The sequence below is a fragment of the Pezoporus flaviventris genome, unplaced genomic scaffold (genome assembly GCF_033815535.1).
Source record: "Pezoporus flaviventris isolate CSIRO_AGI_PZ_B2104156 unplaced genomic scaffold, CSIRO_AGI_Pfla_v1 ptg000007l, whole genome shotgun sequence".
NCBI classification, from domain to species: domain Eukaryota; kingdom Metazoa; phylum Chordata; class Aves; order Psittaciformes; family Psittacidae; genus Pezoporus; species Pezoporus flaviventris.
The window spans coordinates 26985112-27011062 of NW_026892555.1; the positions used below are offsets into that span (position 1 = coordinate 26985112).

Here is a 25951-nt window from a genome sequence, read left to right on the forward strand (position 1 = left end):
TGCTTTAAACAGGGGTTGATCTACATAAGCTTCTTCCAGAATGTTATTTGCTTTTTTAAAGATTTTATTAATATAGTACAGAGTCATTAAAACTCCGCAAATCAAAGAGAGAGAGAAAGAGAGAAAGATAGAGACTAACTTAATTTTTTAAATTTTAAAGAGGATTCTTTTTAATTTGACAACAAAAGAGAATTCCTTTGGATCCCAGTAAGGCTCCTCTTTTTTTTGAAAATGTTTCTCTTCCACGCATATATTTATAGGTTGTATTACAATGAAGAGTTATTATTGTTGGTATTTGCTCTTTATATAACAGCAGCAGTCAGAGGACCTATCATACTAGGTATTGTACAAACATTTAATAAGGCCTTCTTCAGAGGCCTGAGAGACACAGGGGAAGCAGGTAGGCAGTCAGGAGCACTGAGAGTAGCTCGTAATTACAAAGCAGAATAATGAGACAGAAATAGGATTCCATACACAAAATCAAGTTTTGTTGTCCTAATTTCTTGATGAGCTATGGAAATCTATTTCAGGGCAGACCATGGGTTACAGTTTGGTGAGTCCCATCTGTGTATTGTAATTAATAAATGTACAGCTGCTTTAGATAACGGTAAAGTTAGATTTACAAAATATATGAAGGACTTGGTCTCTAATCTAAAATAAATATTAAGATCAAGTTTAGAGATGAAAAGCAGTCAGGAAGTGAGATTAAAATTTACCAGGCAACATCTATCTACTAAAAAAAATAAACAGGCAAATTCAACACAAGGAATCCTATAAACTTTCTAGTTAGATAGCCATTATGGTGTTACTTTAAGTGTTACCCAGATGGCATATACACTGAAAGGTAAGTTCCTGTTCAAAAGTGGAGCAATCTGCTCATGTGTGCTCTGGCACTGAGGCTTGGAATAGTAAGAATTTGACCTCATGTCATGTTAGAATACTAAGAATTTGACCTCATATTAAACAGCTGATTAAGTTTACCAGGATAATTTTCTAAAGCTTATACAAACCATTTATTCTTAATCCTTGGTTATTAACTGATATGATAAAACTTTCAGTCTTAGGATCCAAACACACATAAGGAAAACTGGGAAGAGAAACCCAAACTCTTTATAAACTTAGGCAGCAGTCCTACTTCCCCAGTCTATAATGCCCAGATCTCACTTTTCCTCTGACCATATTCACTGTAGCATGTGTTTAACAGAAAATATTTATGGTTCATATGCCTTTAAATACTCCATTAAATGGTTTAGAAGTAAGGCTAACCTGAGCACTTTTAGAATTAGGGTCCAGATCCTGCCCTTTACTTGCCTTTTTAGAAGAATTGAAATATATCAGAACTTAAATAGTTCTGCAGTATAGCTAGTGAGAGGCAAAGTCCCCGGACAGAAAGCATAGCATGAATCCACATTCCTTACATGTCATGGAGAAGTGCTCAACAAAAGCATCTTCTGTGTCAGTAAACTAAAAACTCTGAGGAACACAGTGGGAGGGTAGATCTGCAATTGTGAGGATCCATCAGGCAAAGCCTTGGTGCTACTGATGATGGTGGGGACAAAGATACAAAAATGACTTCCAGAAATAGATAAGAGGTTGTGTTTGCTCATGTTTCATAACTCACTTCCAGAGAGTGGAGGAGGTTGCTATTGCTAGTAATACTGACATAGTGACTCCTTCCAAATGCCTTTTATTTAGGCTTTGCAAAGGAGACCAGGAATCAGTGCAAGATCCGCGACTGATCAGCAAACTATCACCTCAACATATTGTTTCCACTCCTTATGATTATTCACTTTTCCTTACAGATTCACAGGACAAAAGATTGTTAACCCAAGAGTGTGTAGTTTCATTTTGAGCAAGTACAAGATTAATTCCTGTTCAAAGAGACAAAGGCACATAGTTGGCCAAGAGATTTAGGTTTGGCAGTTATATTTACTTCTCATATATATGCTTGGACTTCACACTTCAGCTGGTTCTTTTTCCACATAATACTAATCTCCATTAAAACTAAGGCTTTGCCAGGAGGAGTGAAGAAATGATTTGAAGCTTATTCTGAATTTAGGTACAGGGTGTGCACAAAAATGTTGTAATATAAGGCTAATTACATTCAAAGTATCAAGCTAAGAATTACTATATTTCTCTTAGCATAACTGTGTCTTCATTCCTGGATTTAGACATATGTTTTTCCAAACTCGTCAAATCAGAATGTATAAATTTTGCTTTCATTATAAATATAAAGGTATATTTATTCTTTCAAGTTATTCACATTTTACAGAAGTCTCAGCAACTAAGATGCTTTCATTTCTAACTACAGAAATTTCCCATATTGACATTTTGCTGAGAACATGAGAAAGAAGTTATGAAGCTATGGCACTAGTCAGCCACACGGAGGGTCAAATTATAGAGGATTGAAAAGACTTTAATATATAACCGTAGAATGTAATGGAATTGCCAGCCTGCTTCTTTCATAACAAGAGTAAAGCTTTTTCTGTGGTATTTTTATAATTCCTGTTATTAAGCCTAGGAAGAATCCGCTCCTGCTGCATTAGATTATTACAGAATTCTCATCCAAAGATTCTTGTTCCTTGCAATTTCTTTTCAGAACTAGGTGACAAGAAATATAAAGAGGTATTGAGAAAGTCCATTATTAAACAGAAAAATCCATTCTTGCATTATTAGATGGATCAATAGCAATTACAAGTAAGATCAGATTTACCTTTCATCACATGCTGCCACTTCTACAGCATACCCCAACCCCAGTTTTGGCTTATTCACATAAACACTGATACACTGCATTGTTAAACCAAGCATTTTTTTCCCCAGACAGTTATTCTTTCATTTTCTCTTTGCCTCTTCCTCTTCATCTCTATGATGTGTGTACAAGGGAGTAGAAGGCAACAGAAAAACATTGCTTTCCAGAGCTGAACCTCTGCCAAAAGGCTATGCTTACTAAGGCCATGCTTACTTCTCTAGAGTTATATCTGTTTTCTAATACTGAACTGATTCTTCAACAGATTGGGAATGCTAACTCACCCATTTACATCTGTTTCACCCCAAAAATAAACTTTTAATACAGTATTTACAGAATGGAATACAGAGCAAAAGGAACAGATAAGACATCTGTGGGAAAGTAATGAGACTACGGCATGTGTTTCACACTGTCTTCAGCGATTGCATCCAGAGCCTTTAAATGTGAAGTTTGGTGGCAAGCACACCAAACAGCTTCAGCAGAGAGAATTTTGAGAGCTGAAGGTCCTGTGGGTATTTTGTGGATCACCAAAAGAGAGCAATGAAATCATACTTCACCAGAATAGCTGTCAGCTACTTGCAAAGAAAGCTAGCTAAGTTATCTATAATTTTACACTCAAAGAAAGGAAGATACACAAATACTTTACTTGCTTGACCTTTATTGACTATAACCCTCCCAAAATTTGAAAATCAGATGGTCACACTCAGAAGAGTAATTGGCTTAATAAATATTAAGTAGACAGTATTTTCCCATTTGTCATTTCATTATTGTGACTCAACATAGTGGTGTATTGATGAAAAAATGTAGAGAAAAATTATACCATAAGGATTTAATATTTTATCTTTAAATCTAATTAAAAAAAAAAGCTGCAAACAATGATATAACCTTTTAAGGGAGTGAATGAAGCACTGCTTTTCAAAAGGATGTAGTCAGAAAATGTCATTTTAGTCTTGTATCTATACATGAAAAGTATCCAAAGAGGATGAAATCCCTGTTATTATTAGGTGCTTGGAAAGCCCTCTTAGTGAACTGCTGATCAGCTACAGTGCCTCAGGTATTTGTATAGCAGGCATATTATTCAGTAAGTCTGAAAAATGCACATATGCAATAGAATAAAAATCTGAGGAAAACGTGCTGGGAAAAGAGAGGACTTTAATACCTGCTACTTTATACATATAAGCTTGCCTAAAACTAGCCTAGAAAGATCCATCCTCAGAACTGCAGCATATTTGAGAAGTGCGTTGGATCAGCATCACATAAGCCAGTTGGCTAAGCATTACGACATCATCTTGATGACATTTCTCTGTCTGCTTGGAAGTAATGTGATAACTATGGAATGGGTAGCACTATATCACTCTAGCAGCTTAAATACCTCTGCAGTTTTCTGCAGATCAAATAAACAGCCAGCTGATCACAGCAGTTAATAGTGCACTGCCCAGCTATAAATGTGTTTTCCCTATTCACCTTCCCAATTAGGTATATTTACTGATAAATCACTGAGTGATTTATTGGCTGAGCAGGAAAAAAAAGAAAAAGGAAATAAAGGGAAATAAAGGGGAAAAGAGGGATATGAAGCCTCTGTTGTGTGACAGAGAGAATAGGTTGGGCAAGGGACACAATGGAACCCTTTGCTGTAAGGAGAATGGGAGCTGAGTATGGGAAAAGGGTAATGGAAACTGATATAAATTCCTGGGGCAAGCAGAAAAGAGAAAGGGGACTGAATAGAAAGGGGCAGCAGTGGAGAAAAAGACGGGAAAAGATTTGTGGCACAAGAATTATTTGCATGATAGAAGATAGGCTAGTTGCCAGGAGTCCATGAAACAAAAAGGAGAAAAGGAAGGCAGTTTACAATGTCTGTGAGTGGAGAAGCTAAAAAAGCCATTGGGAAAATCAATAAACATGTCCAGTAAAAGCAGTAATGTATTGGTACAGTCCTCCTCTATACATAGAGTTGCTGTCATTGAAAGTTCATACATCTATGGTCAAAAAGAAAGAGGCAAGTCAAAGAGATTATGCTAATTTAAAAGAATTTAAAGTAGCTACATATTCAGATACTATGGAAAAGATTTGACCCAGTAGAGTATTCATTACTGTGCTGGAGTGAAATTTCATTTGTTTTATTTACTGGCAAAACTTTAATGACATGAACAGTGGCACTTGAAAATACACCCTCAGCAAGTTCAAGCCTGAAATCATGGGCTGCTCTACAGAGGAGACCAGACAGGCTGGAGAAGTGGGCTGGCAGGAACTTCATGCAGTTCAACAAAAGCAGCACAGAGTCTGGTACCACCTCCCTGTACAAGGCCATGCTTGGGCTGACTGGCCAGCAGGCAGCTTCGCAAGAAAGGACAGGGGGATCCTGGTGAACAGTGAGTGGTGCGCCCTTGCTGTGGTGCACACCAAGCTGCGTTAACAAAAGCATAGCCAGCAGGTTGATGGCAGTGATAATTTCCCTGTCTTCAACATTTGTGCAACTGGTTCTTGCGTTCAATTTTGAGCCTGTAAGAAAGACACTGAATAAGTGTGAGTGCAGTGGAGAGCCAGCATAAAGTTAGTGGGCTGGAGCATATGACAGGCACAGAGAAGCTGAGTGTGCTGGATTTGTTCAGTCAGCAGAGCAGTCTAGGATATGGCTGCTTTAATTCTGTTTCACCTCAGTGCCTGGCTGAAGCATGGTTGCACCATGTTACAGAATAGTTTTGGAATGATTGGTTTGTGCATAGTGCAAATAGTACATGCCTTCTATTTTAATTATAAATTTGTGGAAAATCATGTAATGAAAAAGAAGCTGCAGAAAGCACCATACTGCTTGCAGCTGATTGCACAAAGCATGCCTGGCAGTGTGCAAAAGACATTCACACAGTGCTTTTCATTGAGTATGCCATAGTTGGTGTGACATGCCACAGTCAAGAAGCCAGTTTGTCATATGCCTTCCACTTCACTGAAATTTCTGCCAGGCTATGGAAAACATGGTAGGCATGAATGGAAACCTGTCAACAGCCAGATCTGCCAAAATAAAAAGAACAACATACTGAGTTAAATATGTTGCTATTATGTCACAATCCTTATTTTTCACACAGTTTCTATTGTCAAAGAGCAGAATCTGATACTTACTAAGAGTAGCTAGCTCTATAAAATATCTTCCTGCCAGGATTTATTTTTATTTCTACTCATTTACAAAATCCCAGAGCTGCTATGGCATATTCTGCTCCACCACTTATGTTATTTAAAAGTCCACATGAACCACAAGTATATTAAAGCAAGAAACAATGCAAATTTTGTTAATAACAGTAACTTTGACACATTCTCAGGTGAAGATGTTTTTATGTGGATGAACGAGGAAAAAAAAAAAGTAAACACATTTAGGTGAATGTTAAAAATGTGTTGGCACTCTTGGCTGCAGCGCTGGGTAAAATGCTGTATTTCAGCATATGTTCCCATCAACCCACTTTGCAATGCAGTGCAGCTACAATACATAATTGTGAGCTCGTTTGGATACTTTCTGAATGCCATCCAGCCATTTCTGTCAACTGCATTGTTTTGCCTGCTACCTTCCTTTCAAAGCCCTGGAAAATATTTGCTTCTGTATGCATGCACACACACACATCACCAATATTTAATTGTCAAAGCCAACGGGTTTTCTTCATTGAACGTGCAGCAGCCTAGGCTGAACAACCAAAATATGCTAAGCCAAGTATACTACTGGATGGGAAGAGGACCACATTAGTTTCAGATTAACAGCTTGTATCACTACAGTAGTGGTGATGGTAATGCAAGACAAACCAGGAACACGCATTCCTTTACAAAGATCTCATCTGCAGAAGTCTGTCTGGTGTTCATGAAATGGGTCAACCAGACTGATGCCTAGTGCAAGGGGCTCCTAAATTACTCCAAGTTTGGCAACTCTTTATCAGCCTGTTGTTAAAAAATCCAACAAGTCCACATTTGCTACATCAGTACAGTCTTGCATACTGCAGTGACCATCTCCTGTGCAATGAGAAGTATGCTTTTCTAGACTAGACATAGGTAAGCAAGAAGAGTCACCAGGAGGAAGACTGATGATGAAAGGGCCCCCAAAAATCCTGCCAAAAACTAAAGAAAAAAAAAATAAACATGAGAGCAAACTTCAGAACAGAGCCTGCTGCTAGAGACAACCCTGGCACAAGGTAAGCAGTAAGACAGATAGTCATTGAGACAGGCTGGCAAAATACTCTGTAGATCTTATCATGTACGTAGAGACAGAGAAGCATGTGGAGGAACCATGTCCACAGCAAGACCTGATGTGGGATACATAATATGAGCCATAGATTATTGGGGGAAAACCAAGTGAGAGGGGTTTCTGGGCTGTGGCCAGTGTAATTATGTAGATGGAGTTGGATTTAGCTTCTGTTATGGTGAAGGCCATGCCATTTCCTTCCCGCATGCAACCTAGAGCATACTCCAAATGGAGAAAGTGTAAATAACAAAAGTTATCTGTATGCTTTAACTAAGTGTCCATATAGTGATTGAAAAAATAGAATCAGATCATAAATTCCAACAAATACTAACAAGATAGATTGATTATGCAGAGATTCCGAGCAACAAGGAGTAGATGGGAAAGCTTTCTCCATTCTAATTTAAGTGAATGTCCTCACATATTCTCTCCACCAGTTCCAACTAGCAAAGCATGGCATTTTTTGTGCATCAGACAGACTAGACAGTGAGTCAGAAGTTGAGGCAAGGAAATGTTCAACAGCTTGTTTCCTGAGCAGTTATAAGCATGCATTGCTATGATGCTTATTTATCAGTCGTGAAGTTTTCTCTATGCATGCATAAACAGAATTCATCTACTCCTTTTTCCTGCACAAAAAAGTGTTCTTGAGCTCTCTTGCTGACATGGAACTATGTTCACTTAAGTTCATTATATTTGTCCAGGCAAGTTCTAGAGGATCTTTCATTCAACAGCTCAGTCACAGTAAATACTGCCAAGTGAAGAGGCTACTCACTTGAACAGGTGTGTTATAAACTGGACCTTACAAACCTGGAATATTAAGATACAGATGCAAGTATTAAGAAATGGATCACTGTTTAACTTGAAATTATATGGTTCTATGCAGTGTTGCGTAGATGCTTCTGTGAAGCTGTTCCAGGGAAATCTTTTCTGAATCATGGGACTTCATGAAAGACATTTCAATGCAACAAGAAAAATTAAAATAAAATAGAGAGCTCTAAGGTAGTGCTGCTTTTTGTTCAGCATTTAATTACAGAGCAAGCGAATACCAGAAACCTATTTAAAAATGGTTAACCCTTCAGTCAGATCTTGTGCCAAGTGAACACTGTGCTTCCTGCATAGATGACAGAGAGTAGTAAGGACAGACAAGCTCAGCAAAGTAGCAGGAGCAGCAGATTTTGTCAGGTTTCCAAAAAATGACTATTTACTGGCAGTACTAAATTCTATTAAATTGTATTAAATTGTAACTGACACAATTTTGTACTAGGAAATATTAACCATTAAAAGTTCAGACTGAATGGCATATAAAACAATAGAAAGCACAACTCAGTGTAACTCGGTTCATATCCCTGCGTAAGAAGTCACAATTGAGAGTCCAGTGAGAAGCTGGACAGGCAAGATTCTCTGTGTTAGACCTTCACTCCCCATCACCTCTAAGGGAGGAGGAGATAGATACCTGTATACACAGCAAATATTATTATTTTGATTTTTGGTTTTTAAGGCTGTGGGAAGCACATACAGGAATTCTGGTTGGGAATGTTTAAGCTGTTTTATGGGACTTACAGTGGCATTGAAGTAGTCTGAAGATGGACACTAGTATAAGAACATAATTATTTTTGTTGTTAATTAATACTGTACCATAGTAGCTCCTAGCACAATTGCTACTTTAAAAGCAGAAGACATGTTTCATATCCTCAACTTTTATTTGGACTGAGCTGACTCCATGCCTTTTACAGACTTTTTTGGTGATGGAAGTTACAGCAAAGTGCTCTGAGACATTAGGCATGGAAAGTATTGTTTCTAAACTTGTATCCCCTGCCTTTCCTAAAAGAGACAATGAAATCAGTGTTTCAATTATAGGTCTTACACACTGTTGGGCAATGAATCAACTTTCGTCTGTTTATTCAAGGGCCAGTAATGTTTGTTTAGCTATAAATTTAGGTATGTTGCAGACACTGATGCCATCCGCTGCTCAGTCATGCCTGACAAGAAAAATTATTACTCCTTGATTATATTCTTTCTCCAACAGAGATTTATTACACAGACAATGCACAACACTGTGGGAGCTCTTAAATTAGGGTTTAATGGTTGGTAGCCTGCAGTGTTAAGAAAAAAAAAAAAAGAATCAATGTTCTCTGAACGAAGTGAACTTTAATAGAAATGCCTTTGGTTTTGGTTTTTAATTCAGTGGAGAAATTATTATAAACATGAAGGATGATTGAGACATCATGTGCAGAGACAAAAGGAATATGTAGACTGAAAAAGCTAGTCTGACAGGCTCTTGCTAGTATTCAGGACAACATGTCCTGCAGTCCTGGTCTCATGATTGCTCAAATCAGCAACCAATTTGGTGCATATCACTGGGGAATTTTCATCTTTAGTTCCTCTTACTGTGCAAAAGGATTTTTTGGGACTTTAGGAATGGAATTAGCCAGACTTTTTTCAACCTACAGAAGCAAAAGTACTTATTATATACACAGACTTTGCATGAGTAAACATGCAGGCAAAATACAAAAGCTTTCTTAGATGGAGATGGATATTAGTCTGCTACTATCCACGTATATTTAAACACAGGATCTCATAGCTTAAGAGTAGCTTGGATAAACTGGATTTGTTTCAGTGCTTATTTAATTACTCCTGCAGGCTAGAGGAATCCTCTGTGTGGCAGCTCACGCCTCCAGGTAGCTGCAAGTGGTGACAGAAACGTGAACGTTGAGGAACTGGCTCCACCGTGTGGGCTACGGGAAATGAACATGAAAAGGCCATCAAGAAGCACTGGACATTCACTTGTTTGCACTGTCTATGGGATAAAGGTAGGATTAATAGTGGGAATGTAAGGGAAAAAAAAATATCTGGGAGAAATTGGAAAAAAAAAAAACTTAGTCTAGTAAAGCTTTATTGTTGCCATTATACTGCCCTGAGAGAACTGGCCTATGGTCTCCCTGATCTAGCCCACTGAGGAAGTTGGTTTAACTCCAGTAAGGCATTTTGAGTTCTTCAGCAGTTTCCTGACAGATCTTCAAGATATTAGTAGGAGTGTGACAGTGTGCAACTCAAATTCACCAAAGGCTTATTTTTTCCTAACACCTACTGCATGTTCTGCCTACTGATGACATGATAGAAGTGCAAAAGCATGAATTAATGGGCTTGGACAATTACTGGCACAGTAGTGAGACTTTAGAATTCCCAGGTGTACAGATAACATTCTGTGTAAGTGCTCCTGCTTTTGCTAAGCCCAGGTATGGTTCAGTAGTGCAGCCACTTCTGCATACCTGATGGCATCATCATTTCCATCCTGTTAGATTTTCCTGGAAAAGCAGGCGGCCATCTCCAGGGAGATCTTGTTAAACAGAGTTCTTAACAGATGAGTTGCAATTTATTATGCCAATCTTTTAATTTTTCTGAAGCAGAGACAGCTCCTTTGACTTTTAAGTTCATTTTATTTGTATTCACACAAATACTGAATGATTGCCTTTTTAAAATTAAAAGCTTTGGAAATGCAGTTTTATCTGCTCCTCTTTTAATTAGAATGGATGAAACTTGCAATAATCAATGCTAGATTCATTTCAAGGACAAGCATGCCTCTTCACTGAAATCCAAACTACAATTGTATCACACATTACCTCCTGTTAGATTCATGATTAATTGATAAGTAAATCTGGCATTTGTTATGTACAGGATTAAGTGGATTCTACACATCCTTTTAAGTATTAAGCTGCCTAGTCCAAATATAAAAGGCTAAAACTTTCACACTCTTGGTGTTTATTTTCCTAGCAATATCACGAGGTCTCCATCTGTATTCAAGTCTGTTTCTGTGTTTTAAGTTAACACAGAATTTACAGGCTTTCTGTCTCTCCCTCTCTCTAAGATAGACGAAGCAGCAGGATTAGAGTCCACATGACATATTCTCAGTTTCTTACTAAGGTAATCAATACTGAGCTACACTATTCATCAAAGACAGAAAGGCAATGGAACAAATCCATGTATGCTTTATTCTTCAAGCGAGGAAGTGTAAAGCGTATTTACAATGAGGTTGATGTTTTTTTCTGTGGTTATAGTTCGAAGACAGAATGGATCCAGAGCAAATGCATGAGAGAATATAAATTTCAGACTGTATTGCTTTGTGCCAACATACAAAGCATGTGTTTCCTGCTGAAACCAAAACTACTGCGTGAGTAGTTAATAAACTTCTGCCTATTCTGCCTTTCAAAGACAGTAGAGAAACCATGCAAATAAAGCAAAGCACACTCAGTATTTGATTTTGTGAACAAATAAGGTATCATTTCACTTTAACAAGTTTATTTTGTGTGCTTAAAAAGTATGTATTAACCAGGAAATTTCAGAATAATGCAACACTTCAGCTAATTGATCCATGTGCTTCTTGCAAGAAACAGAAATACGTATACAAGTGAGTGGTTTTCATGATCAGACATGAATGTATGAATTTGGGGAAGATGTAAGAATATTTGCGTTCAGGCAAGAAATAAACACTTTTTTTTTTTTGTACCTGAAAAGAGACAACAAGTGATACTGTTCTGATGTCTCATATTTTTGACACGCAATATCCAGGGTAAGACATTAAACTAAACTTCAACAGGTAAGAGTGTGCCTGTCCAATCTTGTATTACAAGCATATTTATAAAAAAAATTTCTACTAAGTTCTTACTTTTAATCATCATTCAGCATCAGAAATAAAACCAGAAATAAATTTTTATATAAGTAAATTTATTGATTATCTGAAGACAAAAAAGGTGTTATTTTAAAAGCTGTTATCTTGTTTTATTGCCCCAATAACAAGAGATTAAAACATCACAGCCAGTTAGGTAGAAAGGCTCAAACTTTTGTCTCAGTTATTTGTGTTGAAATTTTCTCAAGATCAACTGCATATGGCTACCAGAAGAAACTTTAGTACAGTAGAAAAACTTGCTCATGAGCTTTCTGTAGGAACATATTTATGTGTTAAGAAGATGTACAGATTTGGGAGTTTAAAGGAGATCTAAGAGACTCTTAAAATCAATACTGTTGCAAGTGGTGCACTTGCAATATCAAAAGCTGATCTTCTGATAAGATTAAGCCAATGCCAAAATATATGCAGAAAGGATTCAATAAATAGTTCTCGATGACACAAACTTCATTTTTAAAATGAAACTGCTTTATACTGAGTAAAATGCACTTCTAATAAACTGAAATAATATCTCTCTGTGGTAATTAAGCAATTTTTTGAACACAGAATAGTTAGGGTTGGAAAGGACCTTAAGATCATCTAGTTCCAACCCCCCTGCCACTAAACCGTATCACCCAAGGCCCCACACTAAACCGTATCACCCAAGGCCTTGTCCAACCTGGTCTTGAACATGCATACAAGAACAGAAAAGATCAAACACTGCTCTCAGTTTCATTCCTGAATTCTCACTGAATTGTGCTGGCAATAACAGCAAAATTTCCCTCATGTTACCCATTCAGTACTTCCTTTTGGGAGCACCATTTTTCTAGTAATGATGCAAAGTGCAATACTGAAGGAGAACTGGAAAACGCCCACTTAGTAATTTGTAACCCTGCTTTTTTCAGGCTTTGACACATCCCTTAAAAACATTGCTATGAACATGTTTGTGGCAACATCTAACAAAGACTCCACTTTGCTACCACCTGATGAGCCAGAGGAATACACAGAATCCCAGAGCTTCATTTGCAGGATTCTTTGTGCACCGGCTTTGGCCACCCAATCTCCCGTATGTATAATACCAAATAATAACCCTGATATAATGTAACAGATCTTTACTCACATAGTCTGCACATGGGTTCAAACTAGATGGTATTTGTGCTATGCTGTTTAGGAAGCATGCTGCAGTGATAAAGTTTACATGATGAAGGACAAGGGAAGATGATTTAGAAGTTTCTGTCTGACAGTGATTGATTCCTTGCTCAGATCGTATATAAAAGCTGATGGGTCTCCCCAGAAAGTTAAGAGACTTCACTTATGAGTCTCTAACTACAGTCACAATAAACAAACACTGAGGTGAGTTAACCTCGATTTTTCAGTACTGGGGAAGACAGATGAAATGTGAGTCACCCACAAAGACCCTTTCCATATGCAATAAAGTCCCTAATAGGTGAAATCATTAATATACATCCCAAGATGTCAAAAATAAACAGGTACAGCATCAAAACTAAAAATCCATCTTCCTGGGAGGTAACACAGAGCATCAGAAAAAAGCCACTTTCCACTCAGCAATACTAAAGGTGTAACTGAATACAAGGCACCAAGACACCAGCAGCAGTCTACAGATGGATGAGTGGAGTAACAGCAACAGTGAAAGAAAAGATCAACGGGCAGCAGCAGGACATGACAGACAGTAAATGCTGAAATGACAGCAAGGTATCTTTTCTTCTTCACACACAGAAGCTGAATATGCCTGATTGTATCAGAATACTAATGTAATCATGGATAGCAAACTGTGAACAGGAGAGGGAAGGAGAAATCTGGTATGTTCAAGAGGAAATTACCCTTTGGATGTTTGCACTAGAGGTGGGATATCTGAGGAAGATCGCTACTAGAGATGCTTTAAAAGCAAGTATTTTTCCTCCTTTTCATTCACTGATATTTCTGCTTTTCTGAACTACTGGTTCATTTTTCTGCCTTTACTACATTTCCTTTGAAGTTAATTTTAGATATTGAAACTGAGCCCATTGTTCTTCCAAGACCACATGGCAGAGAAGTGACACCATCACAAATAACTCAGCATTTGTGGTTAAGAATCACTTATATCTTGCACTTCCTTATTAAGGTTAGCATTTGCATACAGTATTTTTTTCTGCTTTCAAAATCAGATTCAGTTTTACCACTCAGAATTTCAAGCTGAGAAACAGATCTGGATCCAGAGGAAAAGCAGTAGACAGCAAAAACTAACTACACTTTGGGATGCAGGGGTTTTCCCACTCAGGTTGAACAGAGTGAGCCTTGAGACTTCACTTGAATGAGGCTCTCACTATCCTGCCCTTCACAGGCTGAGGTGGGCGCCAGTTATCAACTAGTGGGTTCACAGGCTCGTTCTCAGGATTCTTGGAAAGGCTACGGAGCTTTGCCATCTGCAAGAAGAAAAAGTAAAGCATCCATGTGAATTCACCTGGAAGTAGTGTCAACCTTGATGCTTAGAACAAACAGAAAACGACAGAAGAGGAGTTTTCTTATGTAATGTCAAGCATAGTGGTAGAGACTGTTGGTAGAAATCACTGCAGCCCAACAGCTAGCAGTATTTCTGTGGATCTTTACATTCTTCATCTACAGAACACTGCACCACCCTTGCCTGGACTTCTTTTGGATTTGTGGATTGACACTCAGAATGTGGAAGAAGAGTAAAGGGCTTTACTCTTTTTGATGAAGATCAAGACGATGACCCTGCTGGAGCTGGACTGTAGTTAAACCACTTCTGAAAATATGGCCAGCCAAGTCTATGCAAGTAGAGAAAAAAGCTGGTCTGCAGAAGTTCCTATTTTGTTCTGTACGGCAGAGAAACATAGGCCAACTGGATTACTAAGTTGAATCATGAATTCAGCATTTAGACATTGTTCTCCAAATTAATTTAAATTCAGTGTTACTTTGTTAATTGTTACTCTTTCATCAGAATGCAAAATAAATCTGTTCAAAAACCAGCCAAATCAGGAAAAAGGCTATACCCTGGCTTGTATTGCTGAACCAGAAAATACTATAAATAACCAAAAGTTTTAATGCAAGAATTAAAAAGAAGGTCACCTTACCCAGACTGACTCTCTATTCTTTCTCCTGTCTAAATGAACATTATATTAATACAATTAGTCCATTGATTTGTAGTAACATTCACGTTTGCAGGTTCTAGCTAGTCTGATCCTTCTGACAGGTTTTATGAAGTCAAGATGTGGACCAGCAACTTCTTAAACTGGGAAACCAGCTAAATGTCAGTCTCTCCACGTAATGCTGAAACACAGAGAATGAACTGAGGCTGCTATGATGGCTGAATTTTGTGGCTCAGGGACACTTCTGCAGGTTTTCAGGATCCCAAGAACACTGCTGTTGAAGCTATTGCAGGAGGTGTCTAAGAAGGGACCCTGATTCTCAAGGTCAGCCAATTTCAATAGTCTATTCTGCAGTAAATTTCTCACAGTGCTCAAATAAAGCTTTCTTCGTTAGAAAATACAAGGAAACACAGGGATTGCAAATCATCCCCCTGACATACTGAGACACTGGTGAGAACTGGTAAAGGAGTAGCAAAACTAGCTGGAGTTTACCTGATCTGCGCTGACTTCAATTGGCTCCCTCAAGAGAATCCAAGTGATGCACTCCTCACAGGGGGGTGTTGTGAAAGAACCGTGGTAGGTCCAGTAGTCCCGAGATTTGGGGAAAAGAATTGAAGGATCAAAGTGCTGAAAAGGAGCCTCTTTCCCCTTAGAGAAACAAGACATAACTCTTTGCAGTAACTCTAGGGATATGCATCTTAAAAAGACATCAGTATCTATGTTATTATAAAGGAAGTAATTAAATACCAAGATTCATGCAAGAGATCAATCTCCTTTTCTTACTGTCAAGCATTTGCCCTGTAATTAATAACAGCTGACATTTTGATTCCATTAATAAAGTAGAAGAAATTACAAACTGAATTGTGTGGGACCAAAGCAAATTCACAGTTGCCTTTTTCTGTTCAAATTATCAAATTTTTACTTTATTTTGGGTCAGTTGCGAAAAAAGTTCAGGGCTGTGGCTGTGGGTACCCGCACACTTTTTATCTGATAGAACAGTGGCCAGGCATTTAGCCCAGATTCGTTAGTCTTCTCTATTTTTACATTGTAATTACAATGTCTTAGTGACACTCTCAATCTTTTTGTTGATACTGTTACACTTCATGTGAAAAAATAAGCTAGTTCCTGGAAGAGTACTGGATCCTGAATATCTCACAACTAAACGTGATTATCACCAGGCAAGGGAGAACATCAGACACCAGACAATATATCCTGAGTTTTTCTTTTCCATCCGATAGGATACTCCACAAGACTATCTCCACAAGACTGTGATGAGACTTCCTTATCCTCCCATGGCAACAAGAACTAAACAAGAAAGTTCACTTTTCTACTGGTATTTAGGATGCAGTTCTGGAATGCAAAATATATTGTTCCTAATTCCTTCTCCTAACATGGAGTATCTTTTCTAGATGGGAACAGAGTTACTACTCTAGAAAACGCAGTGGGAGGCTCTGAAATCTTTCCCACACATCCTTTCACAAAACATGGGTAGGAAGAATAACCTCAAGACTCAAAATGTATCTTCCTGGAAAAATAATCGTGCAAGTTCAATAAGTTTGCAAGTAACTTTGCAAAATTACGCTTTTTCAGTAAGTAGTGTCCAAGAAACTACTCGGCCTGTAATACATCACAGCAGTTGAAACTGCACGTGCAATAAATATACCAGTGATACCATCTATTACTCTTTCCTGAAAAATAGGTAATCTTGGTAAAATATATGTGATGATAGGAAAGAAAATAAGTATTAGAAATGAAACACAAGATGTGGCTGTTTGCACATGTACTTTTCTTTAACTGTTCCTTTTCCAAGAACCACTACAGATGATATCTGTATGTAGGAAATGATACTTCTATTTTTTTGCTAATAAAAATCACAAAATCTCCAGTGAGGCAGCCTCAGATACAATGTAATGGAGTATATCTTGTCATCACTGTATGACACAGCTTTTCACAGGGTGACTGATCAACTTTACTAACAGTGGCAAAGCTCTTTTGTAAGTAAATGGACAAAAAATTATAGAGGGATCATGAGAGAAAGCAGCATCTGAATCAAGACAGGTATTATTGACACAGCAGGGGAAGCAGTGGGTAGAGAATAAAAAATGACCTTCAGTTCCATCAGTAGAAAGAACTGAATTGTATCTGAAGACTAAGAAAAGGCTGAAAAATAAAATGAATACGACTGAGTGACGAGAGAACAGACTTCAGGCTTAGACCTGTGTATCAGTGGCAGTACATACATACATAAATTAAATGCAAGAAATTCTGCTAAATATGTAAGAAAATACTTACAAAATTTCTAAAATTCAGTTCTGATGATCTGGTGGTATGTTCAATGTTATGTAAAAAAGGGACTTTTAGCATCATTAGAATCATAAAACTTATCATGAAGTAGAATTGCTTAAGTATACCTAGAAGTTAGGTTTATGTTAAATAACAATCAGAACCACAGAATGGTTTGGGTTGGAAGGGACTTTTGAGATCACTTAGTTCCAACTCCCCTGCCATGTTAAGTAACAACAGATGCAGTTGTTATTTTTGCAATTCTCTGCAAAGAAGTCCCTTCTGCAGTTGGGTCTATGCAATAGGTATGGACTGTGGTCTTAGATAATTAACTAAGCTGAAAACCAGTTTAGAATAGGTTTGCAATAGTGTTTGTGCTGGTATCACAGCACAAACAAAGGAAGAGAGAACCTAGGGCTCCTGTAGAAACTGTACTGTGTAATCCTTTATAACTGAATTCAGTTCCATGTTAAAACTAATAAAGTTTTTAATCTCCCTTACATTGAGCGGGAGCTTGCTCCATCATTCCTACCAGTTTCTTCTCATTTCAGGCCAACTAAATTTCTGACTCGATTATGCATTTGCTTTGGCCACTGCTGTCATATTAAAAAGATCTTTTAATTTATTCCTGATATTTGATCACTGACATGTTTTTTTACAGAGCAGTATCAATAAGATTACAAATTGTGCAAAGATTGGTAGAAAATCCTTTACAACAAGAATACTTACAGAAGTGAGGAGTTACATGTTTACTAAAGTAAAAGAAAGTTTCCTGCTCCACAGTTCAATGTATCACCTCTCGTGCTACTGTTAGGTATGAGAATGATGACAAGAAGTTAATCTGAACTTCTGATTTCTGCTTGTGCTGCTTTTCAACTACATTATATCACAGAAATTGTTTTGATACCTTGGTCTTAATGTTATCAATTTCTTCAAGAATTCTCTTCATCTCTGGTTTGGGAGTATTTCCAACCTGCAATGCAAAGCACAAGTACTGCATTTTTTATCATGTTCCACAGTGTTTGAAAGAAATTCAGTACATCCCATCTGTCAGGTTAGCAGCAGTACTTGCAGAACATCCGGTACAGACTGACACAAAATTATGTGTGTTAAAAGCACATCCAGAATAGCAGACTCAAGTAACTGGCTTTGCAATTCAAGAATGTGTTGAAGGACTCTACAAGGCACCTCCCACTGTCTGGGGAACAAACTGCGTGGTCAGACAGTGTCATCTACATCACCCGAGGCCTGGCTCTTGGCTCCTGGTTTGAAAGCAACCCACAACCAGTGTGAGATACATGAGCACTCAGCAAAGTGTTGATAATCTGACGAGCTGAGTTCTTGCAGGCACTTCAAACACTCTACAGCATATATGCAGTCAGATCAGACTTCGTGTCAGACACGATGAGATTCATGTCATGACCTCCTCAAGCTATGGGGTCACTTTATTGTTTGTGTTCATGAAATTCAGCACTTCCGAAAACTTTGACGTGGTTCTGCATCCAAGATGAGTAGACAGTATGCGTTAAGACATGCTGTTATTGCCATGTCTTGCTCCAAAATAGATTAAATTCAGTTCTTCAGGAGATAGTTCTATCTCTGTTTTAGCAATATCCAAAAAGGCAGTTGGAGAACATGACAAACCCAGAGCAAAACAGCCCCTACACTAAAGGGCAAGAAGGAAACAAGGAAAGAAAGCCAGACAAGATACACTGATACCATGTACTTTTCTAGACCTTTTAGCTGACCTTAGCATGATTAATAGGAAGATAGCGTTACTTTTGTGTTTTACAAGATAAAAGCTTTAGCCTAAAAAAGACCTGAAGAAGTGACAAAGAAAGAATAATTGAAGGACATAATCATAAGGGAGAATCTGGACAAGTGCTGACCAACCAACCACAAGAAAAAAAGGTCAGGCTTGCTCACAGTGTAACAGAATTAAAATTAATTGGATCTACTCTGTCCAGGAACACTGTGGCAAAATTAATTACATCCACTTGCTATTGCTTGTATAAATGCAGCTTACTAGTGATAAAACAATATAAGGAGAGCTATTCTCTGATATTGTTCAAACTGAAATGCCCATCTTGACATAAAGTGACATAGCTGAAGTTTGCGTAACTTACTGCTATTAGTTTGTGTGCCTGTTGGTGTTTTTCAGTACCGTAAACCACCTGCACATCTGATACTAGGAAAAACAATTTGAAACTATTGGTACATGTTTTCCATTATTTTGTTATCAAGCTGTTGTATTTCATGGTTAAAATCTTAGTTAACTTCTTTTACCAGGAATTCCTTTTTTTTCAAGCAGGTTTGTGAAACTCCTTTTGATTCCCAGCTTACGTAAGGATCACCAAGACGTGAAGTAAGGGATTCAGTTTACATAACCTTGCTGACAGGCAGACACTACCTGCTAGCAGACAAAGGGCAGGAGGAAACACTCTTCCTATGCAGACTGTTCTCCTCAGTCCACACTCCAGAGCTGGTCAGCTATCAGAGATAAAGCTAGCAAGTGTCCCAGGCTTGAAGTTTTGTGACTTGTTTGCTACTACCCATGATATGTGCCACTGGTACAGATGGTGTCAGAAGCTGGCTCTGAACAGGTTAGTGCACATGTGACATCAGTCTGTACGTCACTTTGAGTGTTCTCCTGTAGAATGGTACAGTGCAGGGAACAATTATGGGACAATTTTCCCTGGCACTAGAGAGAAATATACAGAAAATTACAAAGACTAAATATTTGTGACTTACTTTCAGAAAAATGCCCACAACAGCCACACCATCAGGTTGTTTTAAAGCTCCAGCAAAATTACCATGTTTTGGATTCCAGTGCACCATATGTAACTAAAAATCAATGAAACCTCAGTTATTAAATCAAGAAATTGCCAACAGCACAATCTTACCAGGTTTTGAATTAAATTAAGAAAAGTTTACAGTACACAGTAAGTAAATGGACATGAAAACCAAAAATTTATGTATTTCCTGCTGCTGTTCTCATGCTTCCATATGCTCTCATTTCCTATAAAGCACCACTTTGCATTTAATTGAAGCATAAGAAGAAAATTGTGCTTTCCATGCAATATATTTAAAAATTAATCAGACAATGCAACTACAAACAATTTAACCCAAGCACGCAGCATGCACACATGCAGTGCATAAACCACCTCCTGACATGCACTTCATCTCCAGTAGACTTTTTGATCTTCAGGTTATGCAGATATCAGCTCAAGGATTTACACTGGACTGTATTCAGTGCACACATTGTTTTTTATCTGTTACTACTCCAAGCGTATTGTACTGGAAAGGAGTGGATAGAGTAACCTGCCATTTCTTTCCCATTTCTACTTTGAACAAAGCTGTATTTCAGGATATGTTTCAAGCTTTTACTTCTCCATCTATTAAAAAAAAAGTCTTTCTCCATCTATTAAAAAAAATCTTTGGCTCCTGCATATATCTACAACTGCTGCAACCAGCAGTGTGGAATCTCAAATAAGTGGCATCTGGAACATAGCACCATACAAAAACCCAAACCAAAATCCAAACATACGGTGCATATTTTTGAATGCAAATTTTACCTTTTTTTTTTAATGCATAGTAATATTTATTTTAAATAACAACAAAATCATTTGTCCTGAATAGAAATTAATGTATTGATTTATGTTTCTTTTCTCTTGAGGATAAGGATATCATTGCTTAAGATAAAGGTGGAGCAGCCATATACCTTTGGTTGCATGCTAGCAAAATTTTATACATTCCAGGCTTTCTTCTCCTGGCAATACCTATCTGAGAACTGCAAACAAAAGTAACATAAAAAGCCTGTGCTTGAACTAACCAAGAAATAGCTTGAGGAAGCAGAATTTGTCTGTTTAGTTGGCCACAGAAAAATAAAACACTAACACAGTTTGGCTGTGGCCAAAGAATGGGAACCCCTTTCTCCCCCAAATCATCACTTACAGTCATCTCTCAATGTTTGTGCACACTGACCCTGCAAAATGCATGCCTAAATTTTCTCCTATGATAGGTGGGCAAAGCACCTGCTCTACACATTGAGGGTAGAGGTGGAAGGCAGGAAAACACTACTGCAGACTTTTTGTGGGAGTAAGCATATGTTTTGAGCTTATTCTCAAATAAGATGGAGGAAGGGGGTAACATTTGCTAGTAATTCACTAACATCAGTAATGAAAACATCAAGAAGTCTTCAGGGCCTAGAGAAACCATCAATTTTAGCAAATTTAGACAACAATAGTGCAGTAGCTTACATTAAAATACAACCAACCAACCATTGTCCACAGTTCCTGAAAATAAACAGATTTTAAAGCACAGATGTTCAGAAACTGGAAGATACTCTTTACCACTCTGAATCTGTTTTAAGGTGGATCTAATTCTGAATGTCAGTTTATCAAATGTGCTTTTAGTGAGTTTTTCTATTCCTTAGCAATCCTTTCTGAAACTAACTTAGTCATTCAAGCTATACCACAAATAGCTGAAAGCCAAAAGCTGTCAGCAGAAAACAGATCTTCCTATTTGGAAATAACATATCACTTTGCCTCAAATATTTTTAAAACATTCTAAAATACCAGCAAAACTCTTGCTTGAAGAAGCAAATTCCATGTTAGTATATACTTGCAAAGATACATTTGTTGGCAGATGCAACTTACCCCACTGCATGCTGATGAATATTCACAAGTTTCACGGATTTTTAGAGAAAAATCCAGAGCTAAATACTCACAAAAGGGAGAATGGTTAATCTGTTCAGATGCACAAACACTAAGACTCCAGTTAGTACTGAACACTACTGTCAAAAGTAAATCCTACCTCTGCTGCGTATTTCACCCCATCTATAACATGTTCAGAGCCATGGTCATCAGAGGAACCCCAGTGCAGGTGAAGCTGACGCAGCCTGTAGGCTCCTGTGAGCGGCCCACCTCTCAGCACTGTGATAGACAATCCACATCAGCACTAGCCTCCAGAACACTCACATACACATTCACTGTGCAGGGACCCATACTTCAAACGTGTGGAGCACCTCTTGGAAATCCAGCTAACTGCAGTAAGGATCACAACATTTATCCCTTTACAAGATAGGAGCTGAATTCTGTTATCTCTCAGGAGGAGTCCTGCTTAATGTGGAAACTGTGAAATCTGCTGTGAGTCAAACACAGAATCAAACCCCAGTTGCCCAACAAGCAGCTTTTCTTTTGGCAAGTGGACACCCTATAGTTCCTGATGTGGAGAGAGACGGAAGGTATTCAAGTTAATCCTTGTCAAGAAATGGTCTGTTGTGAAATGGTTGGGAATAGGACTGTGAAATTAACCCAAAGGTGCTGTGAAGCATACCTCTAGTCCATGACTGGCATACCTTTTACAGTTCAGATAACCAAACAGCATAGTTTGCTCCTTTAAAAAAAAACAACAACCCAAAACCAAACAAAAAATCCAAAACCACACAACAGAAAACTAAAAAAAAAAAATCTATTTCTTAAAACTGGGGGAAGAGAAGAAAGTTTAGGTCAAATTAATTAGAAAAGTGTTCTTGAGCAAGTAAAAACTATAGTCCACATTTACGTTGCCAATAATGAAAAAAAATAAGCAGCCATTATGTCTGCTGTTCATAGCCGAATAATGCTGACCATCCGTCTGACAGTTGACATCAACTCTGACTTTCAAAACCTAATACCTGCTCTTTTAGTTTAGGAATTCTTTCAAGCAGGGACTGCTTAGAGGATAATCTCTCAAATACATTTTTCATTCCTTACCTAAGACAGGAATGAGACATGTCCCTTACACAGAAGCTGGTAATGCAATTCACAACTGCAGTGCCAGAAGAACTTGTTTAAATAGCACTCAAGTTTGAATGTCTACCAATAGCTTTGAAGTTCAAAGTTAAGGTTGAAGTAGTATCTAAATCCTCTTGTCCCTCGTGGTTTCAAATTAATTCTTGATATTATATGTGTTGGAACACACAGAGCAAAAGGTTTGATTTTGCAGTTTCTCTTTTCAGTTGGTAGACATTGCAGCCACTGGGGGGCAGAAACAAATGGCTGAGTTTTAGCATGTAATTCCAATTAGCTTCTGAGTTTGTACATAACTAAATTATCATAACTAACTCATACAAGTTATAAGTAAGCCTTCTGTATAAAAGCCAGCAATAGAAAATATGTATTGTTTTACTTGTGAATGTAGGAAAAATAAGACATAGACTCTTAAGACCCAAATCCTCACAAGTATTTACTTGCCATTTCACACTGGAATCAGTGGGGAGCAGAAACTTTCAGGAGCTGAATTTATATGATCTAATTACTTTGACAAGCTAAATCAACAGAGTTGGGACCTCATGTAGCAGTCGTTTCTTACAGATAGCCCTTTCCAGAGATCATAGTGCAAAGCACTTGGAAACAGCATTTCATAACAGTATACAGATCTCTCCACCATAAAAATTAATCTTAACATTCAAAATTTTCCATTTGATTAGATCAATATCTTCAAGCTAGATTTCTTTTTCCAGTTAAAATCAGGTCTGTGGCTACTGCTTATCCTCAGCTGTTGCCACTACATAAGGTAAAAAATGTTTATTAAATACTTTCTCATGTGGTTTTTCACAGTTTTCACAGCTGTCAAACATTGTATTTGATTCCAATCAGACACATCCCTATGAAAGGCTTGATTCCTAAACTACTGTCCATCAGCCTGCAGAAAGTTAGTAACAGCAGCAGGGAGTGACTGTGCACAATTAATGTCCAGAGGAATGACAAGACGTGATGGGGAGGGAAAGGCAGGGAAGAAATGGAGGAAAGATAATTTAGAGGAAGGACTGCACTCTGCTTGGCCAAATTAGGGTCCTTCTCCAAAACAGTTCCCTGGGCAGACATGGTCTTGAGCAGCCTCTGTCAACACCTCAGCCTTTAGGAAGCTGCAAAGAAGACAGAGCAGAACCACCATGTGAAAAAGGTTCATAATCAATTTACTTCCCATGCTTTCAGCCACAGCACCGATTTTATGAACTGCTTGTGGAAGAGCATTCTGTGTTGCAACGAAAGTGCAACTTATGTATGATTTGTCTGAGGTCATTGTGTATGAACTGCTGTAATAAATACTAAAGTACATACAAATATATAGCAAAGAGATGGCCCCTGTCCTATGTAATTTAGGTTCCGTCTGCAAGACATGGAACAGTAACAGGTAGCTCTATTGGCAGGAGTCCAAGGAAACAATGAGTTTCTCTTGATAAGAGAGATGGAGATCTTTCAGTATAATGCAGATGTATTTAATTAATTACAAAGCTTACTAAGAATAAAATCCCAATACAAATGCCACCAAAGCAGATATAGGAAAACATAACGGAAAGTAACTGTTTTCCATTAATTAGATTGTTTTCCTTCTTGGACTGATCAATACTGTATGCTCTTGAGATATCTTTGTATTATATGGTATTGAGAATTTATTATTCATGTTGATAGTTGTTGCCTGTCTGCATTCAGAGCTACACACTGACGTAGCTCTGGAGTCAGTTTTTGAACAATTTGACTTTGAGATGCGAGGCTGCCCTCTCTCACTGACATTACAAAGCCATTTCGCACCTTTCCAGAAGCTATGAAATGCTATTTTCATAAATATTATCTTCTTAGCTTTTTCAGGTTGTGCAGTATTTGAAGAATTTCTGTACAAACAGAAGAAATCAAAATCACTGTCACTGGAAATGTATATATGAGGTTTTTGTTTACGAAGTGCCTCAGAGCACACACTAAACCCCTCTGGGGTTATATACAGAATACCTGCAATTGGCTTCTGTATATAAACATGACTGACTATTAAAATACAAACTTTTGGTGGAGAAACACTTTTGCACAGGCCCTTGGGCTACCAGAGCCACAGCCTGAGGTATGTTTGTATGAAGAGGGCTCTCTCCCTACACAAAAGCTGAGGATGTGGTGTCTGTGTTGAAGGAGGTGACCTGGGGAGAAGTCCACCTTCCAGCAGAGTCCAAATCTTAGGAATGCCCCTGCAGCGCCAGCCTCCCTGTCCCACCTATGGTGGACCTAAAAATGGCCGCATCCACCAGAATAAACTACTTTACATTTCCAAATGACTTTGCTAGCCTGCATAGGTCAGGTACCACAGGATGCGTTTAGATTCCCAACTCTTTGCTCAGCTCCTTACAATAATCCCCCAAAAGCCAAACAAAAACCAACCTGATCGATCGAAAGTGTCATCAAAGACGACTCGGCAGGTGCGCCCGTTGTTTAGGATGGTTTTCGCTGCCCCGGGATCGTAACTGGCGTGCCAAGAGGCGAGAGAACTGTCGTGCTTCACGTCCTTGCTGTTGATCTCAATGGGCGACTGCTTGTCTCCCTTGGCCAGGGGGTAGTTTTCATGCCAGCGCTCGGGTCCTGCGGAGGAAGGCAGGGAAATGTCTCCCTGGCTCAGCCCGGCCCGGCGGCCCCGCGCCCTCAACTCACCGTTGTCGCTGTCGTAGCCCCACACGGCCTGGGCCATGGTGCCACTGCCCGCGCCCCGTCCCGTCCCGTCCCGTCCCTTACGCTCGGCAGCGGCCCCGGCAGCGCGGTGCGCTCCTGCCGCCCGCCTCGGGGGGCTTTTTATAAGGCTCTGCGGCTTCGTGTCCTCCCCTGAGGGGTGGGCAGGGGCAGGGCGGCGCCGGGCGGCTGCGGGGCGGGTAGGGCTGTCGACGGGAAGGAACGTTTCCTGCCCCAGGGACGGGGCAGAGGGATGTCAGGGGGCACAGCAGCCGCCTTCACACCCCGCACAAGGGCACTCCCGGCCCCGGCGGCGGGAAGGGTGCACCAGGAGCGGACGGGCGGCGGTGCTGGGCCTGAGGCAGCAATGGACGTGGAGCCGGGCTGGGGCGGAGGGCGGCTGCACAAGCACGGGAAGCCAGCCAGGCGGAACGCAGCACCCAGCCCGGCTCTGCCCGCCAGGTTTTCCCC

General features: G+C 38.9%; 1 protein-coding gene across 2 annotated transcripts; it reads right to left on the reverse strand.

Annotated features, from left to right (window-relative positions):
• Positions 1-12304: 12304 nt before the first annotated feature.
• LOC133266703 (carbonic anhydrase 3-like) lies at positions 12305-25520 on the reverse strand. Of its 2 annotated transcripts, XM_061448189.1 has the most exons (7): positions 25466-25520; positions 25199-25396; positions 21825-21943; positions 19761-19853; positions 17917-17982; positions 15219-15374; positions 12305-14042 (listed from the first exon to the last, which is right to left on the reverse strand). In XM_061448189.1, the coding sequence occupies exons 1-7, from the start codon at positions 25500-25502 to the stop codon at positions 13923-13925; spliced, it is 789 nt and encodes a 262-aa protein (XP_061304173.1). In that variant the 5' UTR covers positions 25503-25520; the 3' UTR covers positions 12305-13922. The 2 variants fall into 2 exon arrangements, with proteins under 2 accessions (XP_061304173.1, XP_061304174.1); XM_061448190.1 differs by lacking the exons at positions 21825-21943; positions 25466-25520 and having other exon boundaries at positions 25199-25359.
• Between the last annotated feature and the right edge of the window lie 431 nt (positions 25521-25951).